The sequence below is a fragment of the Diceros bicornis genome, chromosome 17 (genome assembly GCF_020826845.1).
Source record: "Diceros bicornis minor isolate mBicDic1 chromosome 17, mDicBic1.mat.cur, whole genome shotgun sequence".
NCBI classification, from domain to species: Eukaryota; Metazoa; Chordata; class Mammalia; order Perissodactyla; family Rhinocerotidae; genus Diceros; species Diceros bicornis.
This window is the reverse complement of record NC_080756.1, coordinates 14,365,072-14,385,691: the sequence shown is the minus strand read 5'-3', so window position 1 is coordinate 14,385,691 and position 20,620 is coordinate 14,365,072. Positions and strand designations below refer to the sequence as shown.

The 20,620-nt window shown below is 34.7% G+C and overlaps 1 protein-coding gene and 1 pseudogene across 1 annotated transcript; both read left to right on the top strand.

The window, feature by feature from the left end:
• The first annotated feature begins 289 nt into the window (after positions 1-289).
• On the top strand, positions 290-1,228 carry LOC131415667 (olfactory receptor 6C2-like; annotated as a pseudogene).
• A 10,456-nt stretch (positions 1,229-11,684) lies between these two features.
• Positions 11,685-12,635, top strand: LOC131415666 (olfactory receptor 6C68-like). Its single transcript, XM_058557488.1, has one exon. The coding sequence runs from the start codon at positions 11,685-11,687 to the stop codon at positions 12,633-12,635; it is 951 nt and encodes a 316-aa protein (XP_058413471.1).
• Positions 12,636-20,620: the final 7,985 nt, after the last annotated feature.

Genomic DNA, 20,620 nt, shown 5'->3' with positions numbered 1-20,620 from the left:
TTTTTCTTAAATTTTTTAAGGATGTTAGTGCAGAGCAGAAAACACAAATTTTCAGAGATGATTAGGATTCCTGCAGGCAGAGTACATGGAAGTACATGGAGCTCAAAGACATTTTCAGGGGAGATCTTTGTAACTGAGGTTTCAAAAGTCATGGAATGCACAATAAAAAGCAGAGGGAATAATCTGGTGTTTGTTCTTCTGGGGTGTTATGTTCCTTTTGATCACTGAAGAGAGCTCAGACTCTTTCTCCCTGATTGCATGCAGATTGCACAAAACATCGAAGGTAATAATGAGAAATCACACAGCAATAACAACATTCATCTTGTTGTGACTTACAGAGGATCCACAGCTGCAAGTTCTGGTTTATATCTTTTTATTTCTGACATACATTCTGAGCATAACTGGAAATATGACCATTATCATTCTTACCTTGATGGATTCTCATCTTAAAACACCTATGTATTTTTTCCTTGGAAATTTCTCCATCTTAGAAATCTCCTTCACAACGGTCTATATTCCCAGATTCTTGTACAGCTTATCAACCTGGGACAATACTATTACTTATAATGCCTGTTGGAGTCAAATATTTTTTATTGGACTCTTTGGGGCCACAGAGTTTTTTCTCCTGGCAACAATGTCCTATGACCACTACGTGGCCATTTGCAAACCCCTGCATTACATGACCATCATGAACAACAGAATCTGTACCATTCTTGTCCTCTGCTGCTGGATCTCTGGGTTGAGGATCATCATCATACCACTTGGTATGGGCTTCCAGCTGGAATTCTGTGACCCCAATACCATTGATCATTTTGGCTGTGATGCAGCTCCCCTTCTTAAGATTTCATGCTCAGATACATGGTTTATAGAGCAGACTGTTATTATTTGTGCAGTGTTGACATTCATTATCACACTAATAGGTGTGATTCTTTCCTACATGTATATCGTCAGGACAATTCTAAGATTCCCCTCTGCTCAACAAAGAAAAAAAGCTTTTTTCACTTGTTCTTCTCACATGATTGTTGTTTCCATCACTTACGGCAGCTGCATTTTCATCTACGTTAAACCTTCTGCCAAAGAGGGGGTGGACATCAACAAAGCGGTATCTGTGCTCACTCCCTCTGTTGCGCCTGTGTTGAACCCTTTCATTTATACCTTGAGAAACAAGCAAGTGAAACAAGCTTTCAATGACACAGTCAAAAGGATTGCATTTCTTGCACATAAGTAAGCTTGTGGTGAATTTGATCAATTTCTGAGTAAAAAGAAATAACTTAAAAATTCTCCTGAAAATCTTGACCTCATTTTTATTCTTATTAGTCTATAGCCCAGTCAGGTTAACTTTCTCATAGCCCTTTGAATTTTACTCTGGGAATCCACAATATACAAGTCACACCCCTTTTTACCTTTCAAATGAACCTTAACCAGAGAAAATTCTCTCATTAAAAGGACATGAGAACATCTTTCTAAAAAATAAAAATCTTTCCTCACCTATCACTCTCTCATCTTACACAAGCTAAAAAGAAATTAAGTAAAGTACTGATGTCGGCAAGACAGTGGAATAGGAAGTCCCAAGCCCTTGTTCCCCCATGAAGACACCACTGAACAACATGATACAGACCAATCTATCAATGTGAGAACTCCAGAAATGATTTAAGAGTCAGCAGCACCCCAGAAATTGCAAAGCCAAGAAGAGCTACATTAAATTGGGAAGAAAGTTCATGGCATTTTGCATGCCATAGTCCTTCCCCATTCTTGGCATTGAGTGGTGCAATCGGGAGAAACTCTCAACTCACAGTTTCTCTTGTGAGAGGTAAACAGATAAGTGAAATGTGAATCCAATGTCCTGGCATCTGGGGATCTACCCAATGAACAGATCTCTGTCTCACTTGATTTGCAGTACTGACAGAAAGAGTGGTATATTTTGGATGCCAGATTAGGGGCTGCTAAAAACAAGGGTAGGTTCTGTGGCTTGTTACAGCACCAGAGAGACTGCAGTAACATTGACAGACATCAGCAGGAGCAAGAGATTATGGCCTCTGGGGGAGAAACAGAGGCAGACCTCTTTAACTGGGAAATTATAAGCCCAGAGAAGATACATCCACAGAAAATATTTGAGAGGCCCTCAGAATCTGTAGCCAGGTTGATTGATGAAGTTCTTGCCCTGTACAAAGCTAGTTCATAAAGATTAAGAGAAGTGGCTGTTTTATCAAATGCCCAAATTTCAAGAAAGAGCACAAGGAATACAAAGAAACAGGGAGCCATGTCCCAAATAAAGACCAAATTAACTCTCCAACAAGTGACCCTAAGGAAACAATCTGTGAATTACTTAGCAAAGAATTCAAAGTAACAGTCTTAAAGATGCTAAATGAGAACACAGATAGACAACTAAATGAAATCAGGAAAAAGATGCATGAATAATATGAGAATATCAACAAAAAGATAGAAACTATTTTAAAAAAAAAGAGCCAAAGAGAAATTCTGGAGCTAAATAATATAATAACTGATTTGAGAAATTTATCTAGAGGTGTTAAATAGTAGTCTTGATCAAGCAGAAGAAAGAATCAAGGAACAGGTCATTTGAAATAATTGAGTCAAGGAGCAAAAAAGAAAAAAAGTGAAGAAAAGTGAAGAGAGCCAAAAGGACATATGAGATGCCATCAAGTGGACCAATACACACATTATGAGAGTTCCAGAGGAAAAGAGAGAAATAAAAGGGCAGAGACCCATTCTAAAGAAATAATGACTGAAAACTTTCCAAATCTGAGGAAAGAAACTGACACACAAATTCTAGAAGCTCAAAGAATTCCACCTTGGATAAGTCCAAAGAAACCCACACTGAGAGACATTATAAACAAACTGTCAGAGGTTACAGATAGAGAATCTTGAAAGCAGCAAGAGAAAACAATTTGTCAGATATAAGGGAGCTCCTATCAAATTGCTAGGGGATTTCTCCGCAGAAACCTTGCAGGCCAGAAGGAATTGGGGTACTATATTCAAAGTGCTCAAAGAAAACACTGGCAACCAAGATATTATATCCAACAAAACTGTCCTTCAAAAATGAAGGGGAAATTAAGACTTTCCCAGATGAGCATAAACTGAGGGAATTCATCACCACTTTATCTGTCCTATAAGAAATGCTAATGGGAATCTTTCAAGTTAAAATGAAAGAACTCTAGACAGCAACATGAAACTCTTCAAAATTACAAAGGTCTCTGGTAAAGTTAAATATGTAGATAAATATGGAATCTTGTAGTATTGTAATGCTGGTGCATAAATTACTTTTAATTTTGGTGTAGAATTTAAAACACAAAAGAGTAAAAATAACTATAAGTATGTGTAAATGAATACACAATATAGAAAGATATATTGATATATTGTTACATCAGTAACATAAAGTGGAGGGTGGAGATATAAAGGACTAGAGTTTTTGAATGTGATTGAAGTTAGGTTGTTATCAGTTTAAAATAGATTTATAACTATAAGATGTTTTACATAATCCCCATGGTAACCATAAAGAAAATATCTACAGAACATTCACAAAAGGAAATAAGATAGGAATCAAAGCATGTCATTACAAAAAGTCATGAAACTCCATGAAAGGCAGTAAGAGAGGAAAAGAGGGCCAAATAGCTTCAAAATATACAGAAAATAATGGCCAAAATGGCAATAGTATGCCCTTCCTGAGAGTAATTATTTTAAAATTAAATGGCTTAAATTCCCAAGTCAAGACATGTAGAATAATGAAGAAACATAAAAGAGAAAAGATCCTACTTAATAACTAAATGAAAGTGGCAATTTAAGTAGTGACAAGTTGTACAGATATTAAAAGGACATTAGGAATAGTTTTATGTTTAAATTTGACAGCTTGAATGAAAGACAAATTCTGCAAAGAGACAAACTATCAAAGCAAACTTGAAAAGAAATAGATGAACCAAATAGTCCTATATCTATAAAAGAAAAATAATTTACAGTTAAAATCCTCCCAATAAAATTACATATGGTCAGATAACTTCACTGGGGATTGTCATCATGTTGTAAGAAACAAATAATAAAAATTCTACACAAATTCTTGGAGAAAACTGAAAATAAAAGAATAATTGCCTACTTACTTTTTGATACCATCATTATCCTGACACTAAAACAAATAAAAACTAGAAGAAAAAATCTACATATCAAATAGTCTTCATAAATACAAATGAAAAAATTCTTAACAAAATTTTATAAAATTGCTTCCAAAATACATAAACAGGATAATAAGACATGATCATATTTGATTTATCCCAGGAGCACAAAGTTGGTTTAACATTAGAAAATCAATGTAATTCTTCCTATTAAACGACTAAAACATTAGAAAATTTTTTTGATAACTTCAATATATGCAGAAAAATCATTTATTAAAATCCAACATATATGTCTGATAAAAACTATCAGAAAACTAAGGATAGAAGAGAATTTCTTTGACTTGAAAAGGGGAATCTATGAACAACATACAATTTACATCATATTCAACTGTGAATTACTGAAATTCTCCCCTTAAGATCAGTACAAAGCTTTGGATTTTTAATTTCACCACTTCTATTCAATATTGTACTGGAGGTTCTAACCAATGTAATAACGGAAGAAATAAAGCATCCAGGTTGCAAAGGAAGAAACAATATTGTCTTTGTTCATATTTCATCACAGGCAGCGTGACTGTCTATATAGAAAATTCTAAAAAAAATTTAGCTACAGGGCCGGCCCCGTGGCTTAGCGGTTAAGTGTGCGCGCTCCGCTACTGGTGGCCCGAGTTCAGATCCTGGGCGTGCACCGACGCACCGCTTCTCCTGTCATGCTGAGGCCACGTCCCAGGTACAGCAACTAGAAGGATGTGCAGCTATGACATACAACTATCTACTGGGGCTTTGGGGGAAAAATAAATAAATAAAATTATATAAAAAAAATTTAGCTACAGCAGCTACCCAATAAAAGCAACTATAACTATTTTAACAAATTTACAGGATATAAGGTCAATAAAAAATCAATAATCAGAAAGTTAAATAAATATATAACATCAAATAATATTAAATACTTAAGGAAAAATCCATCAAAAGGTGTACAAGACCTTAATAATGCAACCCATCAAACACTGTTGAAAAATTTTTAAAGATCTAAATAAATAGATATACCATATGCAGCAAAGATTCAGTCCTGCAAGTATGAGAAAATGACTTCTGACAACCACCTGAGTGAACTTGGAAGCAAATCTTTTCCCAGTCAAGCCTCCACATGAAAACACAACACAGCTCACACCTTGATTGTAGGTCCGAAGCAGAAGACCCAACAAAGCCATGCCAGGCCTCTTGACTCACAGAAACTTGAGATAATAAGTGTATGTTGTTTCAAGCCACTAACTTTGTGGCAATTTGTTATGCAGGAATAGAAAACTAATACAAAATTTTAGGAAATGTTTACTGCTTTCACTGAATTGCCATTCTTTTGATTATGTTATCAGATTCCTGTTTCACATGTTTATTTCTCAGGATATAAAGAATTGGCTTCAATGTGGATTTACAAGAAGAAACTAATATTGAAATCTTTATTTTTATACACATCTTCCTTGTTTGAAAGTTGATACAAATAAGGGCTCAACTGATTAAGTCCTGGAAAATATAATCGTGTGGGCAAAAGAAGAGAAAACAATCTTTAATATTATAGTTGTCTTAATGAGGTACGGATAGGATAGACATACACATACAAGGTAATAAATATTACAACAGCAACCTCTACATGCTTTATGAATCATAATTCAAATCATATGATTTTTAGTATAGAATATACATTTAAGAAAAAGTGATCAATAAGATAAGATTCACAGCATTCAAGGAGAAATCTAAAGTCACAAGGATGACCATCACTGCTGCCATCAGACAGCAGACAGTCTTCTACAGACACTGTTGTTAATGATGGTCATATAGTACAGGCATTTGCAGTTGGCCACATAAAAATCATAGGACAGGTTTTCTTTTTGTATTTTTTACCCAGGTAATCACTGTGACACATTCACTTTCTTAGTGTTTCTGAGAGTGAAAAATTAACATTAGAAAATAGGGACACCATTATTTCACATACTATTGTGATTCCACAGGTTGCTTTTAGTTATTTCTGCAATAAATGTCCATAGTTATGATTTTCTTTTCATTATTAACAGAAACAGATATATCCCTAAAGAGCCCAATTAGTTTGTTGTATGAATGGTTTCCAGTATGTTATTGTAAAATATTACCCACAAAAATCCTTAAAAGAGTATTCCTGGAGGATGGGGGAATATGGTATTTCCATTTATGTGGCAGTGACAGCATTGACTGGGGGCCATTTTACACAGAATTATTTATAAGCAACTTTAGAAGAAAGGATCACTGTTATAGACTCAGGAAGAAGTAACTGGAAAGCTAGAAGTGTCTTAGTGCAGTGTCATACGGGAATTGAATGTCTTAGACATAATGGGGATTTAAACATAAAAGCCTCAAAGTTGAACATATATATTGTGTAATGAAATTTGGTAAAATAAAAGACATAAACGGCACTTGTATGGACAGCATTCTAAAAGACAATCCATATTATTATCAAAAGAAAAATATATTTTAAAAGTCAAAAATGTCACAACACAGAGACAACCCAAGACACACCTAATAGCTTTTGATATACATTTCTAGTATGGGTACATATATATATATATATATAACACTTTGTGTTATAACCTAATTGATTTTATATTAACAATATACCATTCATATTTTCTATGTGAATATAAACATATCTGTGATGGTTAATTTTATATGTTAACTTGGCAAGGCCACACTACCCAGATACTTGGTCAAACATTAGTCTAGATATTACTATGAAGGTATTTTTTACACAAGATTGACATTTAAATTAGTAAACTTTGAGCAAAGCAGATTCTCCTCCATTATGTGGGTGGGCCTCATCCAATCAGGTGAAAGCCATAAGAGAATGAAGACTGATGTTGTCTGAAGAAAAATCCCTCTTTTTCTCAACATGTGTGTAACATGTATATAATATATACATATATATACATATATACATACATATATACTTACATATATACATACATATATATATATAAGGCCCAGTGGTGATTTTGTCTTCTTTGTTCACTGCCGTAACATTACCACCTTGAACAGTGCACAGAATATATAATAGGTTTTCAGCAAATATTGAGAGGATAAATTAAAGGTTGTGTTTTATAAAATGAAAAAAAGTGATAGTAGCTAGAATATATAAAAGAAGAAAGAGAATTGAGTGAGGTTTAGGCATGTTTACTGGAATTGTATCTAAATATCTCACTACACATTCCTAGTTTTTTTCTCAAGGTCTCGCTCACCTTCTCAACAGTCTGTTGCTGTAGTGGAGGTGGTTTTTTCACTCATTCACTCTGACACTTCTAATCGTTATTGGACACAGTTCTTCCCAGGACCCTCTACAGAGGTCCCATTAGGTTAAGGAAAACAAAATTATGAACTGAACTACCCACTGATCCTCTATTTTTGTGTAGTGGCAGAGAAGTCTTTCTAGTACAAAGATGATGAGATTTTTTCTAAGACAATCTATTAACTACCCAATCACATTCATTTCAATGATTTATTTTCCAGATTGGGGCACATATAATTTTTAATATATCTGTTGGGAAATATATATCAAAAACCACAAAAAAGTAAATACATTCTACCTACAACTATGAATGTCTCCTCTGGGAATGGTTTGGTTTATAGGCAGTCATGTATGCCAAGATATTTATATAAAAACTTTACAGCAGTATTTTTTATTATAAAAAAGAAGTATAGGGGCCAGCCCCATGGTCTAGTGGTTAATTTTGGTGTGATCTGCTTCGGCGGCCCAGGTTTGGTTCCCAGGCAGGGACCTACACCATTCGCCAGCAGCATGCTGTGGCGGCGACTCACATACAAGATAGAGGGAGATTGGCACAGATGTTAGCTCAGGGCGAATCTTCCTCAAGCAAAAAGAGAAAGATTGGCAACAGATTTTAGCTCAGGGCGAATCCTACTCAGCAGAAAAGAAAGAAAGAAAGAAAGAAATGTAAACAACTTAAGTTTCCAAACTGGTGATACCTATTATCAAAGCAATATTAAAATTATACAAATTCAGTCATTCAAAATTGCTATAAATCTCAATATGTTAATAATTAAAGACAACCATAACAGAAAGGTTGGAAGAAAATGGTAGATTACAACAGTTTTTGCAGGTTTACTTACATGCTTATGTTTGAGTGGGAAAACCTCTGACTTTATGTTTCCAAAATAATTTACAGTGGTTACCTCTGTCATTTTTTCCTTCCTTACCTTTATATTTTTCATAATATCTGTGAGTTACTTAATTCAAAGAAAGTAGAGAAAGGGTTCTTATGCCAGTTTCATTACCTTCGACAACAGAGGAATAAACAAACATTTTCTCATTCGACTGATATTGTCAGGCACCATCACAGCGTGTCTAATGTTACTATTGCATTTTCTTGTCCCTAAGGGCACTGTCCACATTGTTGCCTGTGTGAAGTTGATTGCCATAACTTTATATTAATATTCCTTAATGACTTTTAAACCTGAGTCTCCAAGGACACTTTTGTTTGCTGACTTTATTGACTCTTGTTATAGTCATATATTAAATAGCCATATTTAGTGCCAACTATGTTTCCTGACCAGTAAGTTCAGAGGATCAACTATTCCTAATCATTCAATAGCCCTTTAGATTTTGCATCCCTTTATTTAGTTAGCAAGAGAGCAAGAACATATCTTCGTGGTTTAAAATGGCAGGGGCTCTCTCGTAGAAGCTCTGCAAGGTGTAGGAGGGCTCTGGGCATTTCCAGGGACTTTTCTAGCTGAGTGTGGTTCCCTGAGATAACTTAGCATTCATGTGTCTCCACTGGCATATTCCTCTTCAACCTGTGTCTCATGATGAGTATCTACAAATAAACTGTCAATAATGCCATGAAACAAATTACTGAATAAAGGGTAAGTGTGACAGTGTTTGCTACTTCAATTATTTTCCCCGTAGGTATGCATGTATACTGGCAGGAGAGGGGAGGTGGATGGGAAATGTTATGATGTATTTTTCCCTTTAACCAAAGTGTTAGACTTAACCAATATGGTGAATACTAATGTTAGCATTTGATAGAATATCCTATAGTCGTTTAAGAGAGAAAATTTTTTCTAGGATGTTGGCTCTAGAAATCATCACCAGGCCTGGTTTGGGAAGATTCAGAAATAAAATCTCCCACAAACACACATATACACACACACACAAAAAAAAAATTCAATTGCACATACACTTATCAACAGCTTACTGACATATTGACTGAGGTTTTATTATTTGTTTCTGATCTTTTGCAAAATTAAAATACTTTATGAAATTTAAATACTTAAAGCAGGATTTAGTCAATATGAATATGTTGGCATTATTAAATATTTAATATTTATATAAGGCTGGATTCAGATAAAAGCAAGATACTGATTATGGAAAATGAGATAGGTTTACGACCCCAGCAAAGCTGAATCCAATGTTAAGAGAACTACTGGGTGGTGAATGGAGATCGTGAAAAAGAGGAAAACAGGACAGAGGTTCTCAGTGTGAGCTAGAGTCACTTTCTGGCGAGAAAGTTCTACTCAAGAGGGTATTAGCTGCCTATCAAACTTTACTTACTCTGAGCCTCAAGTAGTATCCCTGCCCTACGATGATGTCGTCTACCACGGAGACTTCACGCAGTACACTGGGCCTATAGCAGCAGAAGACAGGGCTCACTTGATTAGACAAAAGAGAGAAACACATTGTCAAAGCTCTGGTAGTAAACATATCAAGGCTTTTCAAGGGAAACATTCTAAAAACACAAGAATATGGCTTATTCTTACAAGATCTCTTTTGCATTTAGTAAAGGTAAGAGAATTTGGAGCCCTGAAGACATTACTTACAGGTTAGAAACCTATGGTTATCTATCAATATAACTGAGGATACATGAGAAATAACTCTCACTCAGCTATTGATCTTAACCCAGAATAACACAGTACCTAATATTTCACTGAAAAAATTACTGAGCAAACATGGAGAGATAAAAAATATAATGGAAAATCAGTTAGTTGCACCTTGGCAATTTTTAATCTCCACCAGCCCTGATATTACACATGAATTGAGTGATTGTATATAAATTGAGCGGCACACATTTAGTTTTTGCCCTCAACAGTCCCATTTACACCAGTTGTATCAACATGATTACTAATACTGCTCCTCTTTGCTTCTCAAGTACCTTGGTTTGACAGTAAATTATATAGCAACACTACCTTTGTTTTAATTACCAATAAAAACACTGTCTTCATGAAACCAAAACATTCAGGTAATTGTGCATCAATAATCACAGTGCAGTGATTGAGACCTGGACTCTGATGTCTGTCTGTGGCCACCTACTATCTAGAAAATGGTGGACATATACTTTACCTTTCTGTGCCTCAGTTATTCCCTTTTTCAAAATGGAGATAATATACCTCCCTACCTCACAGGATGTCCTAAAGATTATATAGATTATCTATGTAATATACTTAGACTAGTGCCTAGAGGTTTATAAGTGTGTGTCATTATAATATGAATTAATATGAGTATTATAACTCATATTATTATGATTATATTGAGTTCAGTCATAGGGAGATACATAATGGAGTGCTTTAAAAAGGTTAGTGAGTTTGAAAGCCAGGGAGTATCAGATTGAGAAATGAGTGCAAAGTGTAAAAGTAGAAGAATGTGGACTTAAAAGAAATGAGAAAGGAGTAAATACAGTGTCATGGGAGGATATTCAGCAACTTTTGTGTTGACTTGTTCTGCATAATATGTTGTATAAATGTTTCAATCTGAGTGGCTAAATGAAAACAAGAAAACATAAATTTTATGTTCTTCAGCAGCTCATTCATTATAGTCAACATTACCTCACTATGTGATAAAAGACTGCAACAAAATAATCAGATTGTATGACCCAGTGTTATCCACGGGGTGGATATAAAGTACAGGTAGTGAAGCTTAGTAGAGACCGCACATTGGATGTTTGAGAGTCAAAACATGTTTGCCCTTATGATGAATAATGAATAAGTAAAAAGCAACCAAAAAGCAAATAAATATATATTTCAGATGTAATTGAAATGTTTTGTTTGGGTCCTAGTCTGAAACTTTATTTTAGGATTTTAATAGTCCCCAAACTTGAAAGCAAAGGAGTGAAACTAAAGTGAATATTTAAATTCAGCTTATGAGTTGAAGGAAAACATTTGGCAGTATAAAAACTAGCTATAATGTATGAAATGAAAAATAAGTGTAATGTGATTTAAAAATGCACAACTCAGACTAGGAATTAAAATGCTTAATTCATTATAAGTTAATTATAGGAGATTAATAAAGGAAAAGTATAACTAAAATTTATGAAGTAATTTTATTTGGTCATTATATATAAATAGTTTGGGGAACTCAGCTCACTATAAAATGGGAAATGTATTCCTCAGATCAGCAAGTGAAACCCATGGATGTTAGATGAGTTGACTATGCAAGAGAATGTTCATCACTGGCTGATTTTGTCATTGAATTCTGCAGTTCAAATCTCTCTGACATTTACTTGTAGGTTTGGCAATATCCAGAAGTCAACGATGAGAAACCACACAGCAATAACAGCATTCATCCTTCAGGGACTGACAGAAGATCCTCAGCTGCGGGTTTTGCTTTTTATTTTTCTATTTATCACATACATTTTCAGTGTAACTGGAAACCTGACCATCATTACTCTAACCTCGGTGGATTCCCACCTTAAAACTCCCATGTATGTTTTCCTCCAAAATTTCTCTGTCTTAGAAATCTCATTTACAACCGCTTGTATTCCAAGATTCCTATACAGTATATCAACTGGGGACAGAAAAATTACTTACAATGCATGTTTCATTCAACTATTTTTTATAGATCTATTTGGGGTGACTGAATTTTTTCTTTTGGCTACTATGTCATATGATCGATATGTGGCCATCTGCAAACCCTTGCATTATATGACAATCATGAGCAACAAAGTGTGCAAAACAATGATTATCTGCTGTTGGATGGCAGCACTTATGATTATCCTCCCTCCACTTAGCTTAGAATTTCATCTGGAATTCTGTGATTCTAACGTCATTGATCATTTTGCTTGTGATGCTAATCCTATCTTGAAGATCTCATGCTCAGACACACGGTTAATTGAGCAGATAGTTATAGCCTGTGCTGCGTTGACCTTCATCACCACTCTTGTATGTGTAGTTCTCTCCTACATGTATATCTTAAAGACAATTCTAAAATTCCCTTCTGTTCAACAAAGGAAAAAATCTCTTTCTACCTGTTCTTCCCACATGATTGTAGTTTCCATCACCTACGGCAGCTGCATCTTCATCTACATCAAAGAATCTGCGAAAGAAGAGGTAAACATTAATAAAGGTGTGTCAGTGCTTATTTCTTCCATATCACCAATGCTGAATCCTTTTATATATACTCTGCGAAATAAGCAAGTTAAACAAGCCTTTAATGACTCACTCAAAAAAACCTGTATTTCTCTTGAAACAGTGAAATACACCTAACTCGATAAACCAACTGAAAAGATGCACATCTACTTTATATTTTTCATAAAGCTAATAACCAATATTGTAATTTCTTAGCCTATAGAACAATCAAATTGACCTCATAGCCAATTTATCATTAATTTTCCTTTAAATTCACTTACTGAAGAACTAATTATTGAGCATTGCTTTATGATAGACAAAATATATCACTTTTTATCCTTTAACCAGAACCTACCATAAGTAAGTCACTCCTTTTCTTTCTTTTCAGATGATTTTCCCAAATAATTGTATAATGTTGGTGTGGAGACGTCATTCTTAAGCAAGGCAAAAATTCCTTCCTCCATTAAAAAAATTGACAGATTTAACAAACAAGCTTTAAAATATCTATAGCTAAATAAGAAAATTTAAAGACAATTGTTAAAAAGAGAATACAAGTAAAAGAATAGTTTTACAGTACAACTAACCCAAAAGACTTAATGCCATAAATATATAGGAAGCTTCTATGAATCAATAAAATTATAATTTATTATAAATACCAGGATAATAATTAGATATTTAATTCACAAAAAATAAAGTAAATTATCTACAACAATAGGTAAGGATGCACAACTGTCTTATTAGTCATAGATTTGCAAATTAAAAGCATGATATATATTTCACCATCACATGTGCAAAAACTACAACTTTTTATGTTCATTGTTAGCAAGTTTGCAGTAAAACAGGCACCTTAATGCACACTTTGTTTGAAAACACTGTAATTGATTTTCAAAAGTACACATATTATTTCACCTGGAAAATGTACATCTAGGAATTTATAACAAAACTGTAATTGCCAGTAAGCCTGAAAAAATATTTATAACCCTGTTCATTGCAATCTTTTTGTAATAGTAAAAGACTGGAAACAGCTGAATGGGCATTACTTGGCAATATGTAAGTCAATTAGGGAATTATGGCATAAGATGTAGTATTTACCAAGTGATATAGACCTTGATTTTATAATGGAAATATTTAAAATATGCATGTTTTCAAAACAATTTACAGGCTAATATATGTCATTATGCCACTTATGAAAAAGAAAGTTTTATGTTGATCATAAATATATGAAGATAGATGATACATGTTTAGCCACCCCCTTCCCACACCCTGAGCTCCAAGTATTATAGTCATGGCATACAGTGGAAACTCAGTACATATTTGGTGAATTAATTACTGAATGCTGAATGCATAATTGCCTATATGAAAGGTTGGGTAGGTGAATGGATTATTGCTGTTTAAGCAGATATGAAATGTAAAGATACACATCGTATAATTTATGCCAGTCATTTTGGGAGAAGAGTGAACAACGTAAAAGTCAAGAGGAATAGTCATCTTTTCTCTAAGCTCATGTTTGTTTCCTTTATTGAGAATATTTGATGAATACCTCTTGTTTTGTTGTCACGTCTCCATTCACCTTTGGTAATGGAGGTAAAACACCCAGAAAACAACTTTGTTGAACCGATGTTTTACAGGAAAATTCTCTCCATCTCAAATTTCATTGGTGGATTCCACAACCCAAACTAAGTTATTATTGCACCCACAGTTATTAATCCAGGATTGTGATCTAAATTAAGTCAAACGAGTTAATCAAGACATTTTCTGGAAGTCTGATACACTGACTGTGCATTCTTCCTCTGATACAGTGTGAAAAAGTAATATCTGAAACTGCTATATTTACTGTTCTGACCAGGAAAGGAACTACCCTGAGTACCAAATCAGGACACAGATAAGTAAGTCACAGAGAGATGGAGACAGTGCCCTCATTCCATCACGGATCTCTCCATCAAACTACCAGAGACGTTAATTCCACCAGCTATGTGAACTAAGCCAACAATTTCGTTTGTATGTATGTATGCCTGCAAATATTTATTTATTTATTTATTATACCAATTTAGATTGTCACTTGCCAGCAAAAGATTCTTGTTCATAAAAATTTGCCACCAAGAGTGGCAGCAAGAAGCAATAGATCTAAAATTGTCGCTAAACCAACATAAGAAAGGAGAAATTTAGAAATTCTTGTTATACGGTAGTGAATGAGTTATTATACTGCCACCAAGATTATGCTGAGAATTCAGGCCTTGTGCCTGGCACAACCTGGCCAAATTGATAATTCACAGAATTATAAACAAATAAATGGTTATTAGTTTAAGCCACTAAGTTTTACGGTGGTTTGTCCTGTAGCAAAAGCTAACTGATCCAGAAACTGACACTAAATAATATAAGAAGAAAAGGGGTTTACTAGAAAATATGAATATTCTGACAGATCTGATGAATCAGGCCTGGAATGTGATTACGAGCAGAGATAGGCGAAGCAGTAGGAAGTCTACCCAGAAGACTACAGATACTGCCCAGTGTTCTCATGCTAAAAACAACTTTCATTTTATGTTGCCACCACTGCTACATGTTGCCAATATTGATGAGCATATCTAATCTCACCACCTCTTCATCTTTGAATCGCCCGTTTAAGCTGTGAGGCACCAGTTTTAAAAATCCAATGTGCTGATTTAAAATCATGTATCCGTGGACTGGATTCTTCAGGGAGTATAAAGATGGTGTATTCCCTCCCTTAGCTTTTGTACAAGAGACATGACTTTGGCACTTATCATAATTCACATAATAGAGGATTAAAACTTTGAATAAAATAGACGGGAAAAATTATTTAAACACACTTATGGCAGAGAATCCTTTTTACGGTCTAAAATCCTTATATATCACATAAATAGACTTCCAAAATTATGTTCAACCCACAATAAAGCAACTCTGCCAGATCTGTACTTGCTTAAGGCAGGAATTGAGGAATCGACTTTAAAGGAGCATAGGGAAATTTGTGGAGTTCTGGAAATGTTCTATATCTTGATTGGTATGAAGTCTTCTCAGGTATATACCTTTGTCAAAACTCATCAAAAATGTACAGTTAAAAATGTGTTATTTTTATTCATGTAAGTTAAACTTTATAAGGTTGATGAGAACAATAAATAATATATGCTTTTATACATTTATTTGTGTTTTTATATAATGCTTCACAAATGACTATTTCTGTTTGTGACGCGCGCGCGTGTGTGTGCGTGTGAGTAAAAAGCCTTAAGAATTTATCCATCTTTACCCCAAGGGACAAAATCTAATTTTCAAACTTATTGTACCCAGCCCACTCAAATTTCATGATCTTTAGATGATTCACATTCTTTCTCTGATTCTTTCATAATCTATCTCAATTTCACGCAAATTTGGGGTGAAATTGTAAAGTAATTACTGAAAGCAAACTCTAAATAAATATAAAATTCGATGAAACAGAGAGGAAGAGAAAAGAAGATAAAAGTTAGCACCTAATCACAATTCTACATGTTATATTCATATTTTCCCTATACTACTACTTATCCACAGTTTCATTTCCTGCATCTAGCACCTTCATAGCTTTTTATACTTGATTGGGTAACCAAATCCTCATTATGGCGGAATCTCATCCCTTGTTGATCTTGCTTGTGCTGAGTTTAAGCTGCTCTCCATTACGTGTTTAAATCCATACATCATCCTTCTCTACTATAGCAGCAAATAAATATATTTTCCCTTAATAGTCAGATTGAGTCACGCCAGTCAACATGTTAACATGTTTCCTTTCTCACGTTTATCTAGTAGCATTCAACATGCAAAGTAGTCATTGTACAATACAATTAACAGATGTTATAGTCTCTGTTTAAGATAATCCTCCCTGGATATAAAAATATTTGCTCAGATGAGCACAGTGATACAAGACATAAATGTCACAGATAGACTCTTAGATGTGCCCCAAGGATCCCTGCCTTTTGGAATACCCACCCTTGTGCAATCCCCTCCACTTGAGTAAAGAATGAAATAGAAATTTGCTTTTAACTAATGGAGTAAGGCAAAGGCGATGCAATGTTACCTCTGGGATTAGGTTACAAAAGAGTGCAACCTCCATCTTGCTAGCAGATGCTCTCTGTTGCCGTCTCATATTTCACTCTTTGATAAATCAAGTGGCCATGGTCACTGAGGGTGACCTCCAGCCAATAGTCAGAAAGGAATTGAAGCTCTCAGCCCAATAAGTACAGAAGTGAATCATGCAAACAACCATGTGAGTTTGAAAGAGAATTCTTTCCCGGTGGAGCCCTCAGATGAGACTTCACCTGTGAGGACCTAGCTCAGCCACATTTGGATTCCTGACACAAAGAAATTGTGAGATAATAAATGTATGTTGTTTTAAGCCTCTAGGTTTATGGTAATTTGTTACACAGAAATAGGTAACTAAATTCAATCACCAAAAACTTGTTAGTGGGTTTTGTGTGTAAAAATGAAAGATATGATCACCTTCTAATTTTTCGTTCTCTAATCCATATTAATCAATGAAAAATTTAGGACATCAGTGGTCATTTGTTCAGAACATAAAGCACATCCTGCTAGGCAACACCGAAGCTCACAATGTACATCTCCCATTTAATGATCAACAGGTCAATTCGTCATTCTGCAAGGTCCAGTATTTCCATGTGTTATGGTACATGACAACACTCATAAACATCTGTGGCAGTAAGCTATTGTCTTACTTCTTTTGCTAAAATGTACATGACTTAGTCAAAAACAATTTCGTGTGGGATAATTTGCCAGTGGAAAGGCATCCAGGTAGTTCATGGATACCGGTGCTAGTGTAATATGATGAGCAGGAAAATTATATCCATGTCTAAAACAACAAATCATGCTAGAAACAGAAATATTACCCACCTTCCTTCAAAGGTATAACACCAAAACAAGTACTTGGTCACTTCTCGTGACAAATGAGGCATTCATCATTGTCACTATCAACCTAAGTAGAATGGAAAAGTGTATATTGTTAAGCCCGTAAGTAACCTCTGAAAAGAACAACATGGCTGTTTTTATCACGATCCCAATTAAGTAAATACTGGAGTGGTTAGAGAAGAAAAATGACTATTATTCATAGAATGAAGACCTTGTATACATAGCTATTAAGTTGGGATCTTTGAGTAAAATTTTCATGGGTAACAGATATTTTCATACCTGGGGGATTTTCAAAATATCAGTTCTTGTAAATTTCCCCAAAGCTCCTTGCTATCAATATTCATTAACCATTGCTGAGCAATCTACACCAGCCTAAACTCAGCCATGTCTCCTTTTAGGAAAAAACATGAATACTGGCAGCTCACTAGGAAGATTTCCTTTTTTCCATTTGTCTTGACATGAGTGCAGCCATGTTTGGCCGCTCCATTGACCTACAGCCACCAGCACAAAAAGAAATACAAAGCTGCTTTCTGCGTGGTGGGAACTGGCCCTTCTCTCACGGAGGGAGTTGCAAGTTGTAACATTTCAAGGCTCTTGGAGCGTCGTAGCACGGGATGGACTGGCCATCTGTGCCGGGCTGGGACGATAACCAAAGAGAACAATGCACGTACACAACTACTGGGCTGGGACGTTAGCCAGGGGGCTCAGTGCACGTACGCCACTGATAACCATTTTGTGCATGGGAACACTAAATGCTTGCTCTGCAAACTCTGTAATTGCTTACTCTGAAAATTACTGATGGTATAAAAACTGCTGGAAACTGAGACCCGGGGAGAGTTCCACCTGTGGAAGGGACGCCTTGCCCAGGACGTGTGATCCTTGCCCAGCCGCGTCGATTGACAGAGCTCTCCCGGCAGTGGGGCGTGGATGTTGTGAGTAACTGATTTGATGTGAAGTAATTGATTTGATATAAAGTAATTGATTTGGTGTGTTCTCTTTTCGGTTAACCTGGTGTTTCTCTTTTTGGTTGATTTGTATCATTTCTCTTCAGCCAATGTGGGTGTTTTCCCTTTCCAGTCGGGCTGATGTTTTTTCCCTCTTAATATTTGACCTATTTGGATCTGTTTGCAGACTATCACCTTTACTATCCTCTATATAATAAAATATACCTTCGGTCCATTTGTTTGGAGTGGAAAGTGTCTTTTACGTCTCCGATCGAATCCCCAAACCTCTCATAACACCATTATTTACAGGAATATCCTTAAGTGAGATATAACAAAAAAGTAGCTTACTTCTGGCTGGATAAGCATATCCTGAAAATTATCCATAAACTAAGTTCAATTGTTTTCCTTCCGGGTAAACTGGTTAAATGAAGTCTCCCAGGGGATGTAGGTATGTATTGAGGGAGAAGATGCATTTGGTAAAAATAAGCATTGTAGAATTGTCAGGAGTTTGTTCATAAAAATACTATTTTCTCATAACGGTGAAGTATTTCTTGTCTGGTAAGAATTTACGATTGAATTATACACAAAAGGGTGAATATATGATAAGTATACAGCTCTATGAATCATAACAAACTAAGTTTATGTAACCACCATGCAGATCATAAAATAGAACATTAGTAGCACTCCACAAGACTCCCTTGTACTGCTCCAATCAAAATTCCCTCTCATCATTCCAAAATTAACCTGTTTCCTGACCTTAAATTCATAAACTGTTTTACATTTATTGAAATGAATATAATTGGAATCATATTTTTCATTCTGAAGTCTTTCACTCACATGATGTTTGTAGATTCATATATGTAGTTGGGTAGCTATAATATATTATTCTTCACTGATGTAGAAGATATCAATAGAGAAATATTTCACAATTTACTTATCAATTCAAATGTTAACTAATGTCATTTCCAATTTGGGGCTATTATGAATAACACTTCTCTGGACAATTGTGTACAGTTATTTTAATGCTTGTGTCAACATATTTATGCCAAGTATATACATAAGAGTAAAATTACTAGGACAGATGGTATGTTGAAGATATTCTGGATGATGACAAATTTTCTCTAAAGAATGGTGACTTCTGGACTGGCAGGCAGTTAAATTACCAGAGGATCAACTTGATACTATAAACACACCGATTTTGGCTTTATTAGGGCAGTATTATTTCGGTTTTTCACATCTTGACTCCTAAGACACAGACCTTCTCTGGTCTCAGTCTCAATCAAATGAAAATAACATGCAAATACACACATACACACACAAATACAATCCTGGCTAGCATTTTGAATGTGATTTTGCTGAATACAAAAAAATTAAGTTAGGAGAATGCTATGGTTACACATTGAAATTTCCGAGATAAGAACTTAGCATATCCCTCCAATTATTTTTGTCTTACTTTTTCTCAAAAATATTTCATAGTTTTCTGAAAAGAGAACATGTAGCTTTTTGTTATATTTCTTCCCAAATATTTTCTATTTTATTCTATATTTTAGTTATTTTTACTGTGTTTTCCTTGCTTTCCTTTTATCTGGCAGCTCTGCAATGTTCCCTCTTTGATTCTAACAATTTATATGTGTATCTTTTTGAATTTTCAATACATATTTTTTCCATAAATAAGTTATAAGTTGTATTTCTAGTTTAGTTGATTCTTGGCTTCTTGTCCTAGGTAGAATTTCTAAGAAATAATGAATGAAAATGGTTTTAGTGAAATTTCTTGTATCAATTCAGATTTCTAGAGAAGAGTTTTCAAAAATTAAACATTAAATACGTTAGCTATTTTAGTTTTTTTGAGATTAATAAATTCCTCTCTACAATTAGATTTTATGAGTTTTTATCATGAATGAATGTTGAATTTTATCAAATGCTCTTTCTCTATGAATTGAGATGATCAAATAATCATTTCTTCCTTGATTGTGTTTACACAATAAATTTCATTGATTGATTTTTGTGTTAAATATATTTCATGATATTTAAGTGACATTTTCAAGCAAACAAAACTGTGAGAGTTCATTACCAGCAGGCTACCCAAGAGAAAATACTAAAGGATATTCTTCACCTTAAGGAGAAGAGATAAGATGGAAATTTGCACAGGCACAAAAGTATGAAGCATCAGGGATGGTAATTAAGTGGGTAAATATAAAATACTTTTATCTAAAGTTTAAGAAAATTTATCATTTAAAGTGAAAAATGATAAACAATGAATTGTGGATTTTGTGGCAG

What these genes read in the sequence shown, in the direction of transcription:
- LOC131415666 (XM_058557488.1), top strand. Translation starts at nt 11,685, where the DNA reads ATGAGAAACCACACAGCAATAACAGCATTCATCCTTCAGGGACTGACA.